Genomic DNA, 17,697 nt, shown 5'->3' on the forward strand with positions numbered 1-17,697 from the left:
AGACTGCTACTGATAGGTCGCGAACCAGTTCAGAGTGGGAAAGTCAACCACTGAACTTGTGTTGATGGAGGTGTGCAGGGCCATTAATCGGATCCTGCTTCGAAAGACCATGCCTCTGGGCAATGTGTGTGACACTGTGGATGGGCTTTGCATAAATAGGCTTCCCTAACTGCGGAGGGGCGATTGATGGCACGCACATTCCAATTCTGGCACCAGACCACCTAGCCACTGAGTACATTAATCGCAAGGGATATTTCTCAATGGTTCTCCAGGCACTTGTGGATCACTGTGGACGTTTCATGGACATTAAGACAGGCTGGTCTGGAAAGGTGCATGACACACACATCTTTCAGAACACTGGCCTGTTCAAGAAGCTACAAGCAGAGACTTTCTTCACGGACCAGAAGATCACCGTAGGGGAAGTCGAAATGCCCACTGTGATCCTTGGAGACCCCGCCTACCCCTTAATGCCGTGGCTTATGAAGCCGTACACGGGGCAAATTGACAGCAGCAAGGAGCCGTTCAACAACAGGCTGAGCAAGTGCAGAATGACTGTGGAGTGTGCATTTGGCCGTTTAAAAGCTCACTGGCGATGCCTGTATGGGAAGCTGGACATGGCCAATGACAATATTCCTATGCTTATAGCCTTGTGCTGTACACTCCATAATATTTGTGAAGGGACAGGTGAAAGCTTCACTCAAGGCTAGACCACAGAGGCTCAGTACCTGGAGGCTGAGTTTGAACAGCCAGAGACCAGGGCTATCAGAGGAGAACAACGTGGGGCCATAAGGATCAGGGATGCCTTGAGGCAGCAATTTGAGGCTGAAAGCCACTAAGGTTTGTTGCTATGCTCAGGATTGCAGTGCTTGTAATGCTCAGAGGTGATGGTGCACATGATACAAGAAGGGGCCTTAACATAATTGTATGTTGCTTTGCAGTGCTTTTTGGTTTCACGTAATAGAATAAAGATTGCTTTCAAACAAACACAATTCTTTTATTAAAAGACAACAACCGGCGGAGAGAGTCAAACGAAAAAATTCATCAGCAGGGAGGGGGATGTGGGAATGGAAGGTCTCAAGAGGAGGAGGGGTTCTGGGACAGCTACAGATTTGTGTATGTCCAGGGATCATACCCAACCTTCTCCTTTGGAGTACAATGCAGTGGGTGGTATACTTCAGCAGGGCCAAACTGCAGAGGGATGGGTGTTGAGTGCAGTGGGTATTGGGAGTCCACAGTGCTGGACTGAGGTGGGAGGAGTGGAATGCTGCGGGTAGAAAGCGGAGCCAGGAGGTTGATAACAGTGTGTTGGCGGTAGGGGGTGTGGGAAAGAGTTTTATGACAGCGGCTACAGGGGCGGGCGGATGCGGAGCTGCTCGCTTTGAAGAGCTAGTATCGCCTGGAACGTGTCTGCTTGGTGCTCCATAACGTTTAAGAGCCACTCCATGGCTTCTTTCTGGTGTGTCACATTCTCCTTTCAGTCCTTCTTCTCGCTGTTCTGCCAGTCCTTCAATTTCTGCAGCAGCGGATTGCCCAGTATCTCCATGAGAGTTTCCTGGAGATCTCTGAGGGAGATTCCAGTGAAGTGAGGGAGTCTATCAAAAGCCTGTTCCGCAGTTCAAAACAGGCATTTGGTGGGAGACAAGCCTGATTTGTGCAAGCCTCCTGCCTTCAGCAATTCCCAAAATCAGATCCACTTACCAAGGGCCTCCTCTCCTGTTTGCGCTTCGCCAAAATCCGACTTGCTAGGCTCTTCCGGGGTAGAAAAGAGCTCTTGACTGCATGCATCTCTGGCCTCCAAGCAATCCTCTGCCTTTGGGTCCCCCTGCCCCACTTCGTCCAAGATTTTCTCCTCCTGACTCGGTCCACTCTCGACTGGCACGTGAGCAGGGCTGTCCTTACCCATACGCAAAGTATGCAGCTGGGTAGGGCACCAGGAAACTTGGGGCACCAAATTTCCTAGTGCCCTGTGCAGCTGCGTGCTGCTCCAGCCCCTGCACCGCCTCTTCCCCAGGCCCCCCACCCCTGCCCTACCCCAGCCCTGCCTCTCCTGCCTCTGCTCCGCCCCAGTCCCACCCCCACTCCACCCCTACCCCAAAGCCCCCGCACTGCTCTGCCCCCACCCCTGCCCCGCCTCTTCCCACCCTTGAGGATTGCAGCAGGGCCGGGCCTGCATTCACCGGTAGCAGGAAGTACAGGGACCTGGCCCCAGCCGTGCTGCTGGTGAGTGCTGGAGGGTGGTTCCCCACGCCCCCCCGAAGGCCTGGGGCCAGCTCCCCCGAGCCCTGCCATAGGGCCCCAGAATAGCTAGGGACGGCCCTGCGTGTGAGCCAACGAAGTATCCACAGGGGCATTCGCAGGGAGATGGGGTCGCCACCAAGTATCGCGTCCAGCTCTTTGTAGAGCCAGCAGCTCATGGGTGCAGCACTGGAGCGGCAGTTTGCCTCCTGCACCTTGTGGTAGGCGTTCCGCAGCTCCTTCACTTTTACCCTACACTGCAGTGTGTCTTGGTCATGGCCCCTTTCTATCATGCATCATGAAATCTGTCCATAGGTATCATAATTTCTATGGCTGGAGTGCAGCTGGGACTGCACAGCTTCCTCTCTCCAAATGCCGATGAGGTCCAGCAGCTCGGCATTGCTCCAAGCGGGGGATTGCCTGGTGCATGGAGCAGGCATGGCCACCTGGAAAGATGCGTGCATCACCTAGCAAGCAGGAAGGGGACTTTCAAATTCGCAAAGGAATTTACGGGGTGGGGATGACAGTTGGTCACCTGAGGGCAGGGCAGTAGAGTTGAAACCGATGACCAGAGAGGGAAGAACAGGCATTGTGTGACACCTCCCAGAGGCCAATCGCAGCGCTGTAATCACCACGGTGTCTACACTGGCACGGCAACGCTGTAGCCCCGGTGCAGAAAGCTCTACACCTCTCATTGGGGTGCTTTTTTTTTTTTTTAAAGAGCGCTACAACTGTGCAGTTTTTGTGCACTAAGTGGCTTGGCAATGTGTACACCTCGGGAGTTACAGCGCAGAAAGCTGCTTTACTGTGCAGAAACTTGCCAGTGTAGACGGGGCCTATGATTGTAAACTCCTTGGAACAAGGGCTGTAGACCTTAATCCAATGCATACCGGTATAAATTCTCAGACAAAAAGTACATTAAGGTGTAGTTAAGGCTCGGAGTATGTATCAGTAATATAAGAGTGAAAAAAAAATCACAGGAATATTGTAATAATCCAAGAAACAAGCATTATAAACTCTGGAAATTCAGAGTTAAGTTTATAAGAAGAAATCCAAACATGTTAAAGTAAAAAACTGCTGTTAGGCACCCAACCAACCTTAACTTTGCCCTGTACTGACATCATGCAATAATCATATGGTTATGAAGGTATTTGAGGTCCCAGATTAGATGCAACTGATTTCTGTTGACATATGAGTTTGTTTTCTTTTACATATTTTTCCCCTTGTAGTATCGCTACAAGGCAGCCTTAATGCTATATTCTGAGAATTTCCTTAGTTTTAAAAATATTAAAATTTTCATAAATAAACACTAAACTTTCCATTGATAAGGGATACTGGTTATTCTGACACAATTTGCAATTGAATTATTTGTTTAGGGGACTGTGTTATGTGAAGGAGGAGCAGGGAGAGCCTATTCCCTAAAGCCCATTTTGTGTGTGTGTGGGGGCGGGGGCACACATGCTTTAAGATATCCCCCATGCACCTGCTCAGTGTGTGATGGGGGCGACGGCAATGCCATAGGGAGCCTTTTAAGTACTGATGTCCAAACTAGCATGCAACCACAGAATCTTTAAAGGGCAGTGACAGGCAGACCAAGTAATCTGTCAATGAGAGAATCTGTCACGTATTCAACCTTCCTCATACCACTCACTCATTACAACCAGTCGAATTGTGGCAAACACATTAGCTATAGAGGATAGATGGTGATTGATTGAATTACCTCTGATGTCATACTGACTGAATTTCTTCAAAAATAGCATATGCAAAATATTTCAGTTAATTTTAACAATATGGAACATTTAAAGTGTCTGTTATTTCATTATAAAGATCATTTGGGACAAAGAGCAGATGTACAAAGATGTTAAGTTTTTCAAATAACCATTTAAACTTATGGGTTAATTAATAAAATTAGTTAAATTCCTTCTATACTTTAAGAGTAAGCACTGTACATTTAGGGAGGATATAATATATTTTTCAGACAACACAAATAAGTTGAATCCTGCTTGAAATGCAAAATGGAACTCAACCTTGACTATGGAGTTGCAAAGAGCAATTCCATAATCATGTCAGTAATAACTCTACTGAAGTCAGTTGAGTTATTTGGGCATAAAACTGGACAGAGGAAAAGAATCAGACCGAGTAGGTATATAAAACAAGTCAGGCTCAGGAAACCGGGTTTCTTTTGTCATTTCTGCTAGTGACACACTCTGTGACCTTAGGCAAGTCATGTAATCTCTGTGCCGCAGTTCTTGTGAGGGACAACTTTTTAGGGGTGTTGTGAAGAAATACATGAACAGGAGGTGCTCAGTGTCACAGTTTAGTGGCACCTGTATTTCCCCCTCCATGGTCCCTCAAGGGCACCCACTCTAGGCTTCTGGCTCCTCAGCTGTAACCTGTTTTGGGTAGAGACCTGCATCTCTCTCCCTTCTGACTGATGTTTTTTCCAGGCTGCCAGTTCTCTGCCTATGCTGTGATAGCTTAAGCAAGCCAGAATGCCTAAACAGGCCAGTGTCTGCAATTTGTTTCTCTCTCAAGGCTACAAACAGCTGTAATTGCTAGCAGTTACAAGCTCCCACCTAGGTCTTTCTAAGCAAGCATTACAGAGACAATATTAATAAAAATAAAATAACCTACATGCATGCTAATAAACTTACCAGAGATCACCCCTAGTTCCAACATGGGCTCTGGTGTCAGTCCTTCAAACCCCACCAAGGGATATTTCTGTGGTTACAAGTTCGTAACAGGCTCAGCTCAGAACTAGCATCCCCATGCATAGGCACTGACTCTGTGGGTGCTCCAGGCCATGGAAAAAAAAAATTAGTTGGTGCTTAGCACCCACCTGCAGTCAGCTCTTCCCCCTCCCGCTCCAGCCGCCATGCTGATCAACTCTTCCTCCTCCCACCCAGCACCTCCTGCCTGCCACAATCAGCTGTTCGGAGGCAGGCAGGAGGTGCTGGGAGAGAGGAGGAGAAGTGGGGATGGGGCACACATGGGGGAGGGGGAAGAACTGAGCAGGAAGAGGCGGGGGTGAGGGCTTGGGGGAAGGTGTGGAGTGGGGCAGGACCTGGGGCAGAATGGGGGTTGACTACCCCTGGGGCAAGGAGGAAGCCAGCGCCTGTGCTCCCATGGATGGGTTGGGCTCTCCTTCTGTGATGCATGGCCAGAAAGGGTTAAACATCCTGCAAAATACATAACCCTCAAAAGATATGTGGGAAGGTAATGGTTGTGTTTTTGAGTATTTACATATGTATGAGTAGGGTCCACAATATAATCAACAGTCCCTGTCTATGCTGTATTCTGATAATTCAGAGATCAAAAGAACATCCTCACATTGAAATTAATTGTAAACATGGGATATCTCTGTATACATCCCTCTTTGAAATGTATAGCAAATAATCTGTGAATGGTGGAGGAACAAGCAAATTGCCTTATGTTAATTCTATAGCTAAGTACAGGTGATGGACCTCCTTCAAAGTCATCCTAATTGCCTTTTGTTCCCGGAGGAAGTCCCAACTTGTCAAAGAGGGCATGAAATTGTACACAAGATCCTTGGTCCTGATTCTGTCATCTCAGATCTGCTTAGGCTTCATCAGGGGAAGTCTGAGTCACAAGACTGAGGTCCAAGTTATGCTAGTATGCCCTGAATATGATATTTGGACATTGGACTGTAACCAATGAACTATTTCTAAAAGAACTCTTTGCAACTACAAAGCTCACCATCTCTGCTATGAATCTGCACCTAAATGAATTCAACTCATGTCTGTATGTATATTGATCTTTTAACTATTCTCTCTTTTGTTTTTAAATAAAGTTTAGTTTAGTTAATAAGAATTGGCTGTAGCGTGTATTTGGGTAAGATCTGAAACATTCATTAACCTGGGAGGTAATGTGTCCAATCCTTTGGGACAGAATCTTTTGTGTTATATAATGAAATAAGATTTACAGAAAATTTCTTCGTATTTGACATGGGTACCTGGATGGAGGCCTGAGGCTGGATCACTTTAAGGGAACTGTGTTGTTTGGACTTCTGAGGAACCAGTAAGGTAATAAAGAAGCTGTTTTATTCTAGCTTGGTATATCTAAGTATTGGAATATCCACCATCTTTATGGGGATTGTCTGCCTCCTTCTTTGCAGTTCACCCTAATTGAGTGACCATAGCTGGCTCCCTACTAGGACTTTGGTCACACCTTCATACAGCTTAATTCTCTGACATTAAGGCTATGTCTACACTATGTCTACATTACTGCGATAAGTTGACCTACACTATGCAACTCTAGCTACGTGAATAATGTAGCTGGAGTCGACGTACCTTAGGTCAAGTTACCATGGGGTCTACACCGCGGTGGGTCGATGGGAGAAAATCTCCCGTTGACTCACCTTACTCTTCTTGTCGGGGGTAGAGTACAGTGATCGACCGGAGAGTGATCCACTGTCGATCTGGCAGGTCTTTAGTAGACCCGGTAAATCGACTGCCAATGGATCGACCTCAGAGCGTGGATCCCTGCCATAGCGTAGGCCTTCCCTCACAGTCAGGGAGCAGGTAATCAGCAGATAATAGTTCTCTCCTTAGGGTGCAGTTTCAAAAGGCGGGAAGTGAAGAATTTGCATTCACCTCCTGCTAAAGATTCCCAGGAAAACCACTTAACATTGTATGTCCCTTAAATCCATTCTTGTTTGGCACATTGTCAGCAGTCCTTTGAAGTTCATAACACTTCCCAGGGTTCACATCTGCCCCCAGGCATGGTATATACAATACTGACCTACAAACATACATAACTTTTGTATTTAGTACAATGGACTCCAAAGATACTAAAACTTAATTTAACCAGGTTTTTCAAGGACATTGCAGAAAATCGCCATATTAGTCACTCAGCTACTGCCACGATGGAAGCCATAGAAAAAGCTCCTGTAAACTCCATCCTTGCTGTTAAAGTGCCCCACGTTTAATAACGAGAGATAGGCGAGAACTGGGACCACAGCACTCTGGGAAAGCCTGGCTTTAGGTTCATACTTCACATCTGCCCTTTTCTTTAAAACGGGCCTGAACCAACCCTCCCACACACCCCCCAAATCCCAAACACTCCAGCCTTTGCCGAGGTGTGGCTGTGCAGCGGCATTCTGCTTGTGGCTCTCACTGCCTCTGACAGCTCCAACCGACTGCATGTAGCCTCTCCCCAGACAGATCCCACAGATCCCCTCCTATAGATATATTTTATATGTGGGCAACAGATACAGTGACGCAGCTAGAACGTTGCGACTTCTACTTCCCCCGGTCCCCCCCAGCACCCAAGCAAAGATATTCGACCCCTCCCAGCTCTTCCCTGCCTTTCTATGGACGCGCGTGCGCAGATCTAGCTGGCGGCCGTTGAGAATGTCGGGCGCGCGGGGCGGTGGGCGCGCGGCCCCTCCCCCCGGCGGGCGCGCGGCTGCGGAGGAGGCGGTGCCTGAGTCGGCGCTAGAGGTTGTGTCGTTCCTTGGCAAGCTTCTCTGCGCAGTCGCGGCGCTGAAGGCGGCTCTCTACCTCCTCCGCAGAGTGTGTCTAGCGATGGCCTGGAAGTCAGGAGGCTCCAGCCACTCCGAGCTCATCCACAACCTGCGCAGTGAGTCTGGGGCCGGCCAGGCGAGGGAGGGGCCCCGGCGCGCACAGCCCCAACCCCATTCCCCGGCCGTTACCGGCCCATCGGCAAGACGCACGTCACATTCCGTCCCGGGCTGGGGAGAGACCAGCTGTCACTGAGCGGGCCGGGGGCGGGGAGCGCCGGGGAGGAACCCGGCTCCGGGGGTGGGTTGTCCGCGGAGGGCGCGGGGCCATCGCCGCCTCTGGGTATGGGTGTTGTGGGGGACCAGCACCGCCCCGCCCCTGCGCGTGGGTTCCCGCGCAGCCAGCCTGAGGGCGGCGGCGGCTGCTGGGGATGCAGCGGCGGCTCCTCTCCGACTCCAGGCTCGGCCTAGGCTGTAGCCGCCAGGGGTGGGGGCGTGCCGTGCGGCGGCGGCGGCTGTCACCTTGCCTGCCGGTGCTGCCCGCCTCGTGTCCCCTCCGCTCTGCCCCGTGCTGGCAGCCGGGGTGGGCTGTGGCTCCGGACCCAGCCCCGGCGGGGGGCTGGAGGCGCTGCCAGCGCGGGGAGCCGTTGGGTCCGAGTGACAGCGGGGGAGAGGCTGGCTGGGAGCGTTGAACGGCCTGAGGCCATTGCGCGGGGCGGTTACTTCACCGTGTCACGGTCCCTTTGTATCGGTGTCGCTGGACGCTCTCTGGCGCGTGGCTCTTAGTGGCCCTTAAATCCCGGGGGCACGGGCCGGGTTGGAGAGAAGCGGAGGTGGCGGGGGGGGGCAGGGAGTGGTTGTGGCCGCGATGCACAAGTGAAATCTAGGGCAACGCGTTGGTAGGATTCCAGTCCCCTTCTCCTCGGGGAGCGCGGGGCTCAGCTGGTGCCACTGGGCCGTCCAGGTTATAGGCTCCTCTGGAAAGTGCTGTGTGGCTGTTGATGTCACCCCACCTCCCCGTGCCCATCTGAGGTGCAGTTTCCCTCCCACTTTTCCCAGGACTCGCACTGCTCCTGTGTTGGGTGCGGCAAGGTTGGGACTGATGCCCACAGCTGGGTTCTGTTTTAGTGACCTGCAGCCCGAGGGCGGGCTGGTTTGTGTTTGTGATCCAAATTGAGAGGAGGCAGGGAGTTAAGTTCCTGGTAGGCTTAAGTTCCATCATCTTTCATATTAGCCTTTGATTGATAACATTTGTAGTGGCCCTCTCCTAGCACCTGTAAGGGGAAAGGATTTTTTCCCTCCCAGAGTCCCCTAAACATTGGGAGGTGAGGGGTGGCCCCAAGAAAAACATTTTTTCTGTAAACTGTATTAGTAGTTTGCCTCCATTGTTTTACTTCTGCAATTCTGGTTTCTGCAGGGGTGGTTGTTTTTCAATCAGTCTGTTTCATGGGGAGGGAAGAATGTAGTTTTTGGTAATATCTCCTAGCTCCTTTATTTCAGAGCCCTTTTCCTTTCTCTAGTATTTACCTTTGTCATTGCTCATAGTTAGGCTTGGCAGAATTTGATTTTTATTTATAATTTTGATGGATATATTTATTTTTAAACACTGTTTCAATTTCATCAATGTAAAGGTTCACAGTTGTGGGAAATGATGGGGGTTGTCAGGCAATAATTATTTAATGATAGAAGTTGAGATTCAATAGTTAGAGCTTCATAACATTAAAACACAAATTTGCAACGTCATGTGTCAAAATATCTAAAGTAAATATCCTTAAATCAAACTCTAATAAGTTGTTAAGCAGCATTTCTCTTCCTTTCCTTCTTTGCAAACTTCAATGATTATTGCTGGAAATATTTTTTTGTCCATTAGTAAACGTCAGTTTCACCATACACACACTGACATTTACTGATAAAAATCTAATCCTTCCAAATTTACTCATACCTTACCCATACTGCATTCAGCGCAGTATAGTGCTGAGATTATTTTCAGTTTCATACTGAGTACTGAGCTCTGGATAAAGCCTGTGAAACTGGCTACATTAGGAAGGCTATGAGGAGTTACAGAGGCACTGGCGCTGTCTCTTCTGCTGATGCAGTAAGCTAACACTAGGTTTGGTTATCATTTGGAAGGTTATCTTTGCAATTCTAAATGCTAAAAATGTTTTTAAATGAGTTTTGGCTCTCCAAGCGTTGATAGTCTCCTCGCTTGTCTGGGAAGCGTTTCAAAGGTAGACATGGATTTTTCAAGCCTTAAAAACAGTTCAAAAACAAAGCAGTAAACCCTGCAGGAGCATATGAGAACCTAAAGGTGAAATGGACTTCATTGCCTTGCTTTGTCTAAGGTGAGAGAAATGCAAAAATGTCAAACAGTGTAAAGAGTAAACTGGATTTTGAAACTTCGACTTTGAAGAAGTTGAAATAATAGTAATATAAAAGTACATATGCTGTAAAGAGATTTAAGTTGTACTTTTATTTTCAGTGCTTTTATTAAGATATCTATTCAACACCACATAAATAGTATTTTTGTAGAGAATCTGAATTATAGAGTTGATGATTTATTCAAAGCTATTATGTGCAATGAGACCTGTGCCATTGACTTTATTGTTCTCTGTGCTTGTGCAGAGATCTAAGTGGAGCCAACTTCAGGATTGAGGCCAGACATTCTAAATAGGAAACAGCAATTAAAATAAGTCTTAATATTGTATTGACCTAGCATAGATAAAACAGACTTTAAAAAAAATCTGCAGAGTCACATACAGTTTAATTCCATTATACACATTTTATTAATAGAAATAACTTCGGTGTATTTTCTAATTTGCAGTGAAGGAAAATGCATGCAGGCTACACAAGAAAGGGTTCTAGACATTGCTTCAAAATTAATATTTGTGAAGGAATTCAGCTGTGTATTGTATTTTTTTAAACTTTATTCTTCTATTTTTATAGCTTTGTAATCAATACAATGATGTACCTTTTAAAACACAAATGATCCAATAAACTTGATGTTGAGTTAATTTGTGGGTTTATGCATGTATATAATCCTAGGATAAATAAAAAGAAAAATATTTTTCTATCAGGCTAGCGTGTAGTAGCTGAGCTGGTTCTTAAATCATTTTTTAAAGAGTTAAATGTTAGAACATGCTGTTAGCATGAGAAAACGTGACATGTTAGTATAACTATTCAATTATGCGCTTGCTCGCTCAGTTGCGACCTTAACTATAGAACTGTCATTGTCCCATAATGGTATTAATCATTTATAGTAGGAGATCAGTCCTTGGATTTTTGCTTTGTGTGCTTGCACACTGAATCTGGCTAGAATTTTTTCTGAGGCCTGTCTTACTGGGTATGTCTTCACAGTAGCTTGGAGGTGGGATTTCTAGTGAAGGTAGACGTTCATGTGCAAGCTCCGCTTGAGCTAGCGCACCAATGCGATATATGCCATCATGTGCCAGCAGTGCCCCTCTGCCACGTACATTGGCCAAACCGGACAGTCTCTACGCAAAAGAATAAGTGCACACAAATATGACATCACGAATTACAACATTCAAAAAAACCAGTAGGAGAACACTTTAACCTCTGTGGTCACTCAATAACAGACTTAAAAGTGGCAGTTCTTCAACAAAAAAACTTCAAAAATAGACTCCAATGTGAAACTGCAGAACGGGAAATAATTTGCAAACTGGACACCATCAAATTAGGCCTGAGTAAAGACTGGGAGTGGATGAGTCATTACAAAACCTAATTTAACCATACTAATTTCCCCCTGCTGTTACTCACACCTTCTTGTTAACTGTTTGAAATGGGCCACCCTCATTACCACTACAAAAGTGATTTTTCCTCCCTTGGTATTCTACTGTTAATTGAATTGTCTTGTTAGACTGACCCCCCAATTGGTAAGGCAACTCCCATCTTTTCATGTACTATGTGTGTATAAATATACCTGCTACTGTATTTTCCAATCCATGCATCTGATGAAGTGGGTTCTAGCCCGCGAAAGCTTATACCCAAATAAATTTTGGTCTCTAAGGTGCCACAAGGACTCCTTGTTGTTTTTGCTAAAAACGCAGTGTGGCCATGGTGGCTTGAGCTAGTTGCCCAAGTATATAGACAAGGGATCGGGCAGGATGATACATGAGTGGCTAGCCTGAGCCACTTCAGCCACACTGTTTTTAGGGCACAAGAGCAGAGCTAGTGAATGTGTGTTTACCCACGCTGGAAATCATGCTTCCCAGCTGGTTTGTAGACATAACCACTGGTTTCATACCTTTTAGAAGGTGCAGACTAAATGGGGAGGGCCCCAGAACCCTGTCTCATCTTCAGTGCACAACAGTACATCTAAAGATGCTCACCAATTGAACAAGAGACTTCGCAGAGACTAGTGCCTTATGCACTGTAAACCTTCTGTAAATTTTTGCCCAGCTAACTTATTACGGTGCCATGGATACATGGACAGCTTGCTGTACCTTTTGCTTAAAATGTTATTCAGATTTTCTTTAAAAGCAAACAACAGAAATGCTGGTTGTGAACAAACTGATTTCAGCTCTACTAAATGAGAATAATTTTTGCTGGAACATTCAAAGGCATTTATCATTGAAGGCTGTTTTTTCCCCATTGTTTGAATCCCAGCTCCAATACTAGAACCAACTTAAGAAATGCATTTTTTAACCATTTAGAATTTTTTAAAATAATTTGTTTTTTCTCACTTGAAAGTAGCTGAAAATGCTTTCCCCAAATTTTCAGAAAGCAATTTCCTCTTTGATCAGAGATCAGTCCTGGACAACTTAAGCCCAGTAAGTGTAATATACTGAAAAGTTATAGTAAATGGAAAATATTTTTGAAATAGACATACTTAGTCAATCTTAAATAACTTTAACTAGCGTTTCATTTGCTGGTGTATTAAGTGTGTAGTGATCCTAGAAAAAGGGAGAGGAGTTGCATATTAGTTCACTGATTGCTGCTTGGGTGGAGTGCTCCTTGTAGGATTCTGAACTAGTTCTCTTCCACTTTTCTCAGTCTGTTAACAAGTCCTCTATCCTCTCAATCGCTCAAGCTTACAATGTTGGGGTCATCCTAATTTCCTTCCTGTCTTTCATACCCAGGATCTTGCCAAATCATATTGCTTCACAATATACAACACTGCCAAAATTCGCCACCTCTTCACCATTTCCACAGCTGAAAATTGGTCCCTGCCCTAGTCATGTCTCACCTAGGTTATTGCAATTTCCTTTTCAACTTTCTTCCTCTTCTGTCCTCTCCAAGCAATACAATATGTCGCCGCAAAAATAATATTCCTTGTTTGCTTCTCTTTGCCACATTATGCCACTGCCATGCTTGCTGTTCAGGCCATAACCCACGCCACACATTCTCAGATCCCGACCACTAGCTTCCCATCTGATCTCTCATCAAGCTGCATCATCCCTGCGTTCAGGGTTCTGCCCAATACTGATCTCTATATCTTTGCTTGCTTGCTTCTTGTTACTTTCCCTCCTGGTTCACATTTGGAAGGTTTTCTTCATAACCCTATGAGATATCAACATAATTTAATAAATATACAATTGAAATGAAAGCTCAGATTCTGGAGTAGCTGATGACACTTGAGAGAGATTTCTGCTTTCCCTGAATGAGTGGATTTTTCAGCCCATGCTTTTACCAGTAACATAGGCAGGCTGTTCACAAATAATTGTCATTCTGCTCTCAGGTAAGCTAAAGATCACTTATCTGAAGATTTTGTTTCTCAGAAGTTTCTCACTTAAAATCATTTCAGTGTCTTTTGAGAGCAGCAATTTCATCATTGTAGGGATTCTTCAGCAAAGAACCTTCCATCTTCTTAGTTGCTGGCAGATTTCTGAACATATTTCCTGACTTCTATGGTAATCTCTTAAGCCTTTTGTCATATTTACACTCATAAGCATATTTATATAAAGCATTATGGGGTGCAATGTCACACCCTATGCATAGGAGCTGGAGGGGGGACATGCTGCTGCTTCCGTGAGCCACGTGGAGCCACAGCACATGGGGAGCGGGGCAAACCCCCAACCCTGGTTCCCAGTGGGAGCTTGAGGACTGGATTAAAACGTCTGCAGGGCTGGATGCGGCCCCAGACTGTAGTTTGCCCACCCCTGGGATAGGTAAGACAGAAAATAGCTTATTGCCTCTATATAAATCCATGGTACGCCCACATCTTGAATACTGCATGTAGATCTGGTTGCCCCATCTCAAAAAAGATATATTAGAATTGAAAAAGGTACAGAAAAGGGCAACAAAAATGGTGAGGGGTATGAAACAGCTTCCATAGCTGAAGAGGAGAGATTAATAAGACTGGGACTCTTCAGCTGGGAAAAGAGATGACTAAGGGGGAATATGGTAGAGGTCTATAAAATCATGACTGGTGTGGAGAAAGTAAATAAGTATTATTTACTTCTCATAACACAAGAACAAGGAGTCACCAAATGAAAATAATAGGCAGCAGGTTTAAAACAAACAAAAGGAAGTATTTCTTCACACAATGCATGGTCAACCTGTGGAATTCTTTTGCCAGAGGATGTTTTGAAGGCCAAGACTATAACAGGGTTCAAAAAAGAATTAGATACGTTCATGGAGGGTAGTTCCATCAATGACTGTTAGCCAGGATGGGCTGAGATAGTGTGTAAAACCAAAGAGAATTCTCCCTTCTTTTTTGTGAAAAATCTTTGACCATGTTTGTACATAAATTAAAATAAACCCAGTTTTTTCCCTTTGTTGGTTCCCTCACGTAAAAATTATTAGCTCAAACTATCAGTAAACTAGAATGAAATGAATGTCTGTCTTTGTAGTCAGATCAAGTCAATGAAATAATGCTTATTTTTTGTGTTAGTCTGTAGATCCACTTTAATCCATAATATAATCTGATAAATGGAAATAATTTTACAAATGCCTCCATGGCAGGTGACTTACCCGTGAAAATGGGTATATAAAAACAATGTGAACCTGGTGTGTTAATATTAAAACTTTGTGAAAATTCCAAACTTCAAATTAATGGTTTTATCAGCCATTGACAGGGTGGATTTGATTTAAATCACTAGTCAGGAAGACTCGATTTAATACTGGATTTCTACATAAAAGTGCATTCTTGTTGGTTGTTATAACCTTAGTACATATTCTTCACAACTCAGAGATAGATGTAGGTTTCATATTTAGAAGGTACACACTATACATTTTTAAGCGATTTATTTTGAAAACTTTTCAGATTAGTTTTACAGCTATATCAGAAAATGAATGATTGGTTATTTCATTTACTAAAGGTAATTGAAGCAGATAGTTCACCTCTCAATGACTTCATAAATATCTCCAATTCAACAGGTTAATAATTAATATTTGGAGGATTTTCTTGCCATACTGTATTAGAATCATAGAATCATAGAATATCAGGGTTGGAAGGGACCTCAGGAGGTCATCTAGTCCAACCCCCTGCTCAAAGCAGGACCAATCCCCAATCAAATCATCCCAGCCAGGGCTTTGTCAAGCATGACCTTAAAAACTTCTAAGGAAGGAGAACATCACCAGACAGACATTTAAATTATTTTATTTAACTAAAACAACAACGTTATGTATTCTGGATTTTTTTCTTCAACAGCAAATTTATAATATTTTAACAAATGAAGCATATGAATTTTTGAATTTAGTTAAACATTCAAGTTTTTTAAAATCAGGTTTGTTTTTGTTAAAATTGTTTTTAACTAAAATAGTTAAATGAAAGTAAAAAAAATAATTAAATAGACTCTGTCAGCCAGGTCAACATGAGAAACTTAAAATACTGGCTTCTGCAGCTAACTCAGTCTTCACCTTCATTTTCCTGTTTGTTCATAATCTGGAAAAGGAAAGCAAGCTTTCCTGTTTTTTTCAGGTCCCAAACGATTTCTCAATTTGGAATGAACTGGTCCAAATGAGGAGAATATTCTTTCTACACTGGCAGAAGAAGCTGCTGCTGTTAAAAGTGAGATTATCACTTCAACAGTCTCTGAATCCAAGTGCTCAAGTGACTTCCACCAGTTCACTGGTGTGGCTTTCTTTAAAACATCATCAGCAAAGATATAATTCTTGAATGGTTCACCCTTAGCTCTGAAGTTTATTATAGTTGCCATATGGAGGGATGATTGCTAGATGTCTGTGTCATAGCCAACTGCTCTTCTTCAGCAGTTAAGGTTTGACCTTGGTACCAAGTATTGAGAATATTTGCAAGAAAATAAGCTGGAAATAGTGCTTGTCCTATTTGTTTTTTTAATGTTTGTAATTTAACTCTGTCATTGCATGTTTCTCTTTTTAAGATCTCACTCAGTTCCTTCCAAATTTCAACAGCCTGAGTAATAAAACAGCTATTTCCCTGCATTTTGTTCAGGGTTACAGCAATAGGCTTCAGGGTACTCAGCATGTGTTCAACATTTCTCTTAAGCCCAATGTTGAGAACTTTGGCTGTGTGTGCATTTCCTGATGTATCAATTGTTTCTGTAAGGAAGACATTCCCTTCTTGTTGTCACACAAGCACTTACAACAGGATCATTGTGGACATTGCTCCACCCATCAAGACTCAGGTTAACAATTTCATCCTCTAGACCCTTTGCACACTGCTCAATTTCTGTTTCATACACTTTATCCAACAATTTTCCTGCGACATCTGTTCTGTTGGGTGGACTGTATCCTGGTCTTAATGACTGAACCATGTTAATGAAGTGTGGGTTTTCAAAGGAGAGTTTGTTGCATAAACAAACCGGGCAATTTTTTCATCAATTACTTCTTTTTGTAATCCGCTGGTTCTTATCACAAATGTATCTATGGTTGTTTCTGGATGATGGAGATCTTTTATTTATTTATTTATTTTTGCTACAGGTGATATACTGTGGCTATGTGACATACGTGATGTGACTGAAATACTGTCATTGGCAGATAACTCTGAAACTATAGAAAATGATGGTGATCTTGAAGGTGGATAGTCTTAAGAATCCTATATGTTGAGGATAGATTCTCCTAAACAAAACAAGTCAATGCAGTTATTTAATTATTATTACCATACTGCTCATGTAGTATTACTCATTGCATTCACTGACACTCAGTACTACTTTAAAGGTGAAATTGTAAAAGGAAGATCTGCCTATTTCAGCTATTTGTTTTATCACAACTGCATCTAAAATGATAGTACCATAGAGTAACAACTATATTTTTTGCTCAAACATGAGAATTCAAGAATAGTCCAGAAGGAAGACAGGCAGAAAGAAGTATGAAATAAAAAAGTTTACCAACCTGAAGATCCTGCATGTTCAGACATGTTCCTTTCATCATCTTCAGTGCAGTTTCCTCCTGAGAAGGAACACTTCTCATGATGTTTCATTCAGGCAGCCAAGCCTTGAATTTTTTTGTTGCACTGTTTGCATTTTGCACGTATGCCTGTCTTACCCAGAGGTAGAGGAACTTCATTAAAATATTCCCAAACTGAGTCTCTTTTATGGCCTGCTGCCATTATAGGTTTTCCCTTCTAGTGAGAGAAGTGTATGGTAGATCTCAAATCAATGAAGGCTACACTCAGAAAGACGTCAAGACTTCTGGAATATGCTGCTCAAACAGTTTCACTTTTGTTTCTACTGCCTGTCCCTCCCTTCTCACATTTATCTGCAGACTTCTTCTCCTTGTCCAGAACTGCAAAACTAAGCATCTCTGATGGTATCTTCTAGACTGAGCACTGAGTCCCATTGGGTAGATAGACAGATTAACCTAAATAATCTATACAGAAGCCCCTAGAACCCCATAAGATTGGGTCCCTAATCCATGAACTATGGGAACTCATTTATAAAACTTTTTCTTAAACATTACATGAGTGTATTATCTAATACTATAGAATTAGAATTTATAATCCCTATTCCATGATGAGATATTTTTTGAGCTATAATGTATCTTAATTAAAACTGTCTTTAGGTTTTTTCCTCAAAAAGCATTTTAACAAAAAAATCCTATTT

The 17,697-nt window shown here is 43.9% G+C and overlaps 1 protein-coding gene across 5 annotated transcripts in view; it reads left to right on the forward strand.

The window, feature by feature from the left end:
* Positions 1-7,564: 7,564 nt before the first annotated feature.
* The window catches only part of PCMT1 (protein-L-isoaspartate (D-aspartate) O-methyltransferase), a 52,446-nt gene continuing 42,313 nt past the window's right edge, over positions 7,565-17,697 (forward strand). For 3 of the 5 annotated variants that reach the window (XR_005224752.2, XM_037894970.2, XM_043543134.1), the window contains exon 1: positions 7,636-7,836. Coding sequence is in view for 4 of the 5 variants with exons in the window: in XM_037894970.2 (XP_037750898.1) it covers positions 7,782-7,836 (55 nt within the window). In the remaining variant the exon portion in view is untranslated. Of the gene's footprint in view, positions 7,837-17,697 lie in introns of all 5 variants that reach the window. The other 2 variants (XM_037894969.2, XM_043543133.1) reach the window with 2 other exon arrangements.

This window comes from Chelonia mydas, chromosome 3 (assembly GCF_015237465.2).
Source record: "Chelonia mydas isolate rCheMyd1 chromosome 3, rCheMyd1.pri.v2, whole genome shotgun sequence".
Classification (NCBI taxonomy): Eukaryota; Metazoa; Chordata; order Testudines; family Cheloniidae; genus Chelonia; species Chelonia mydas.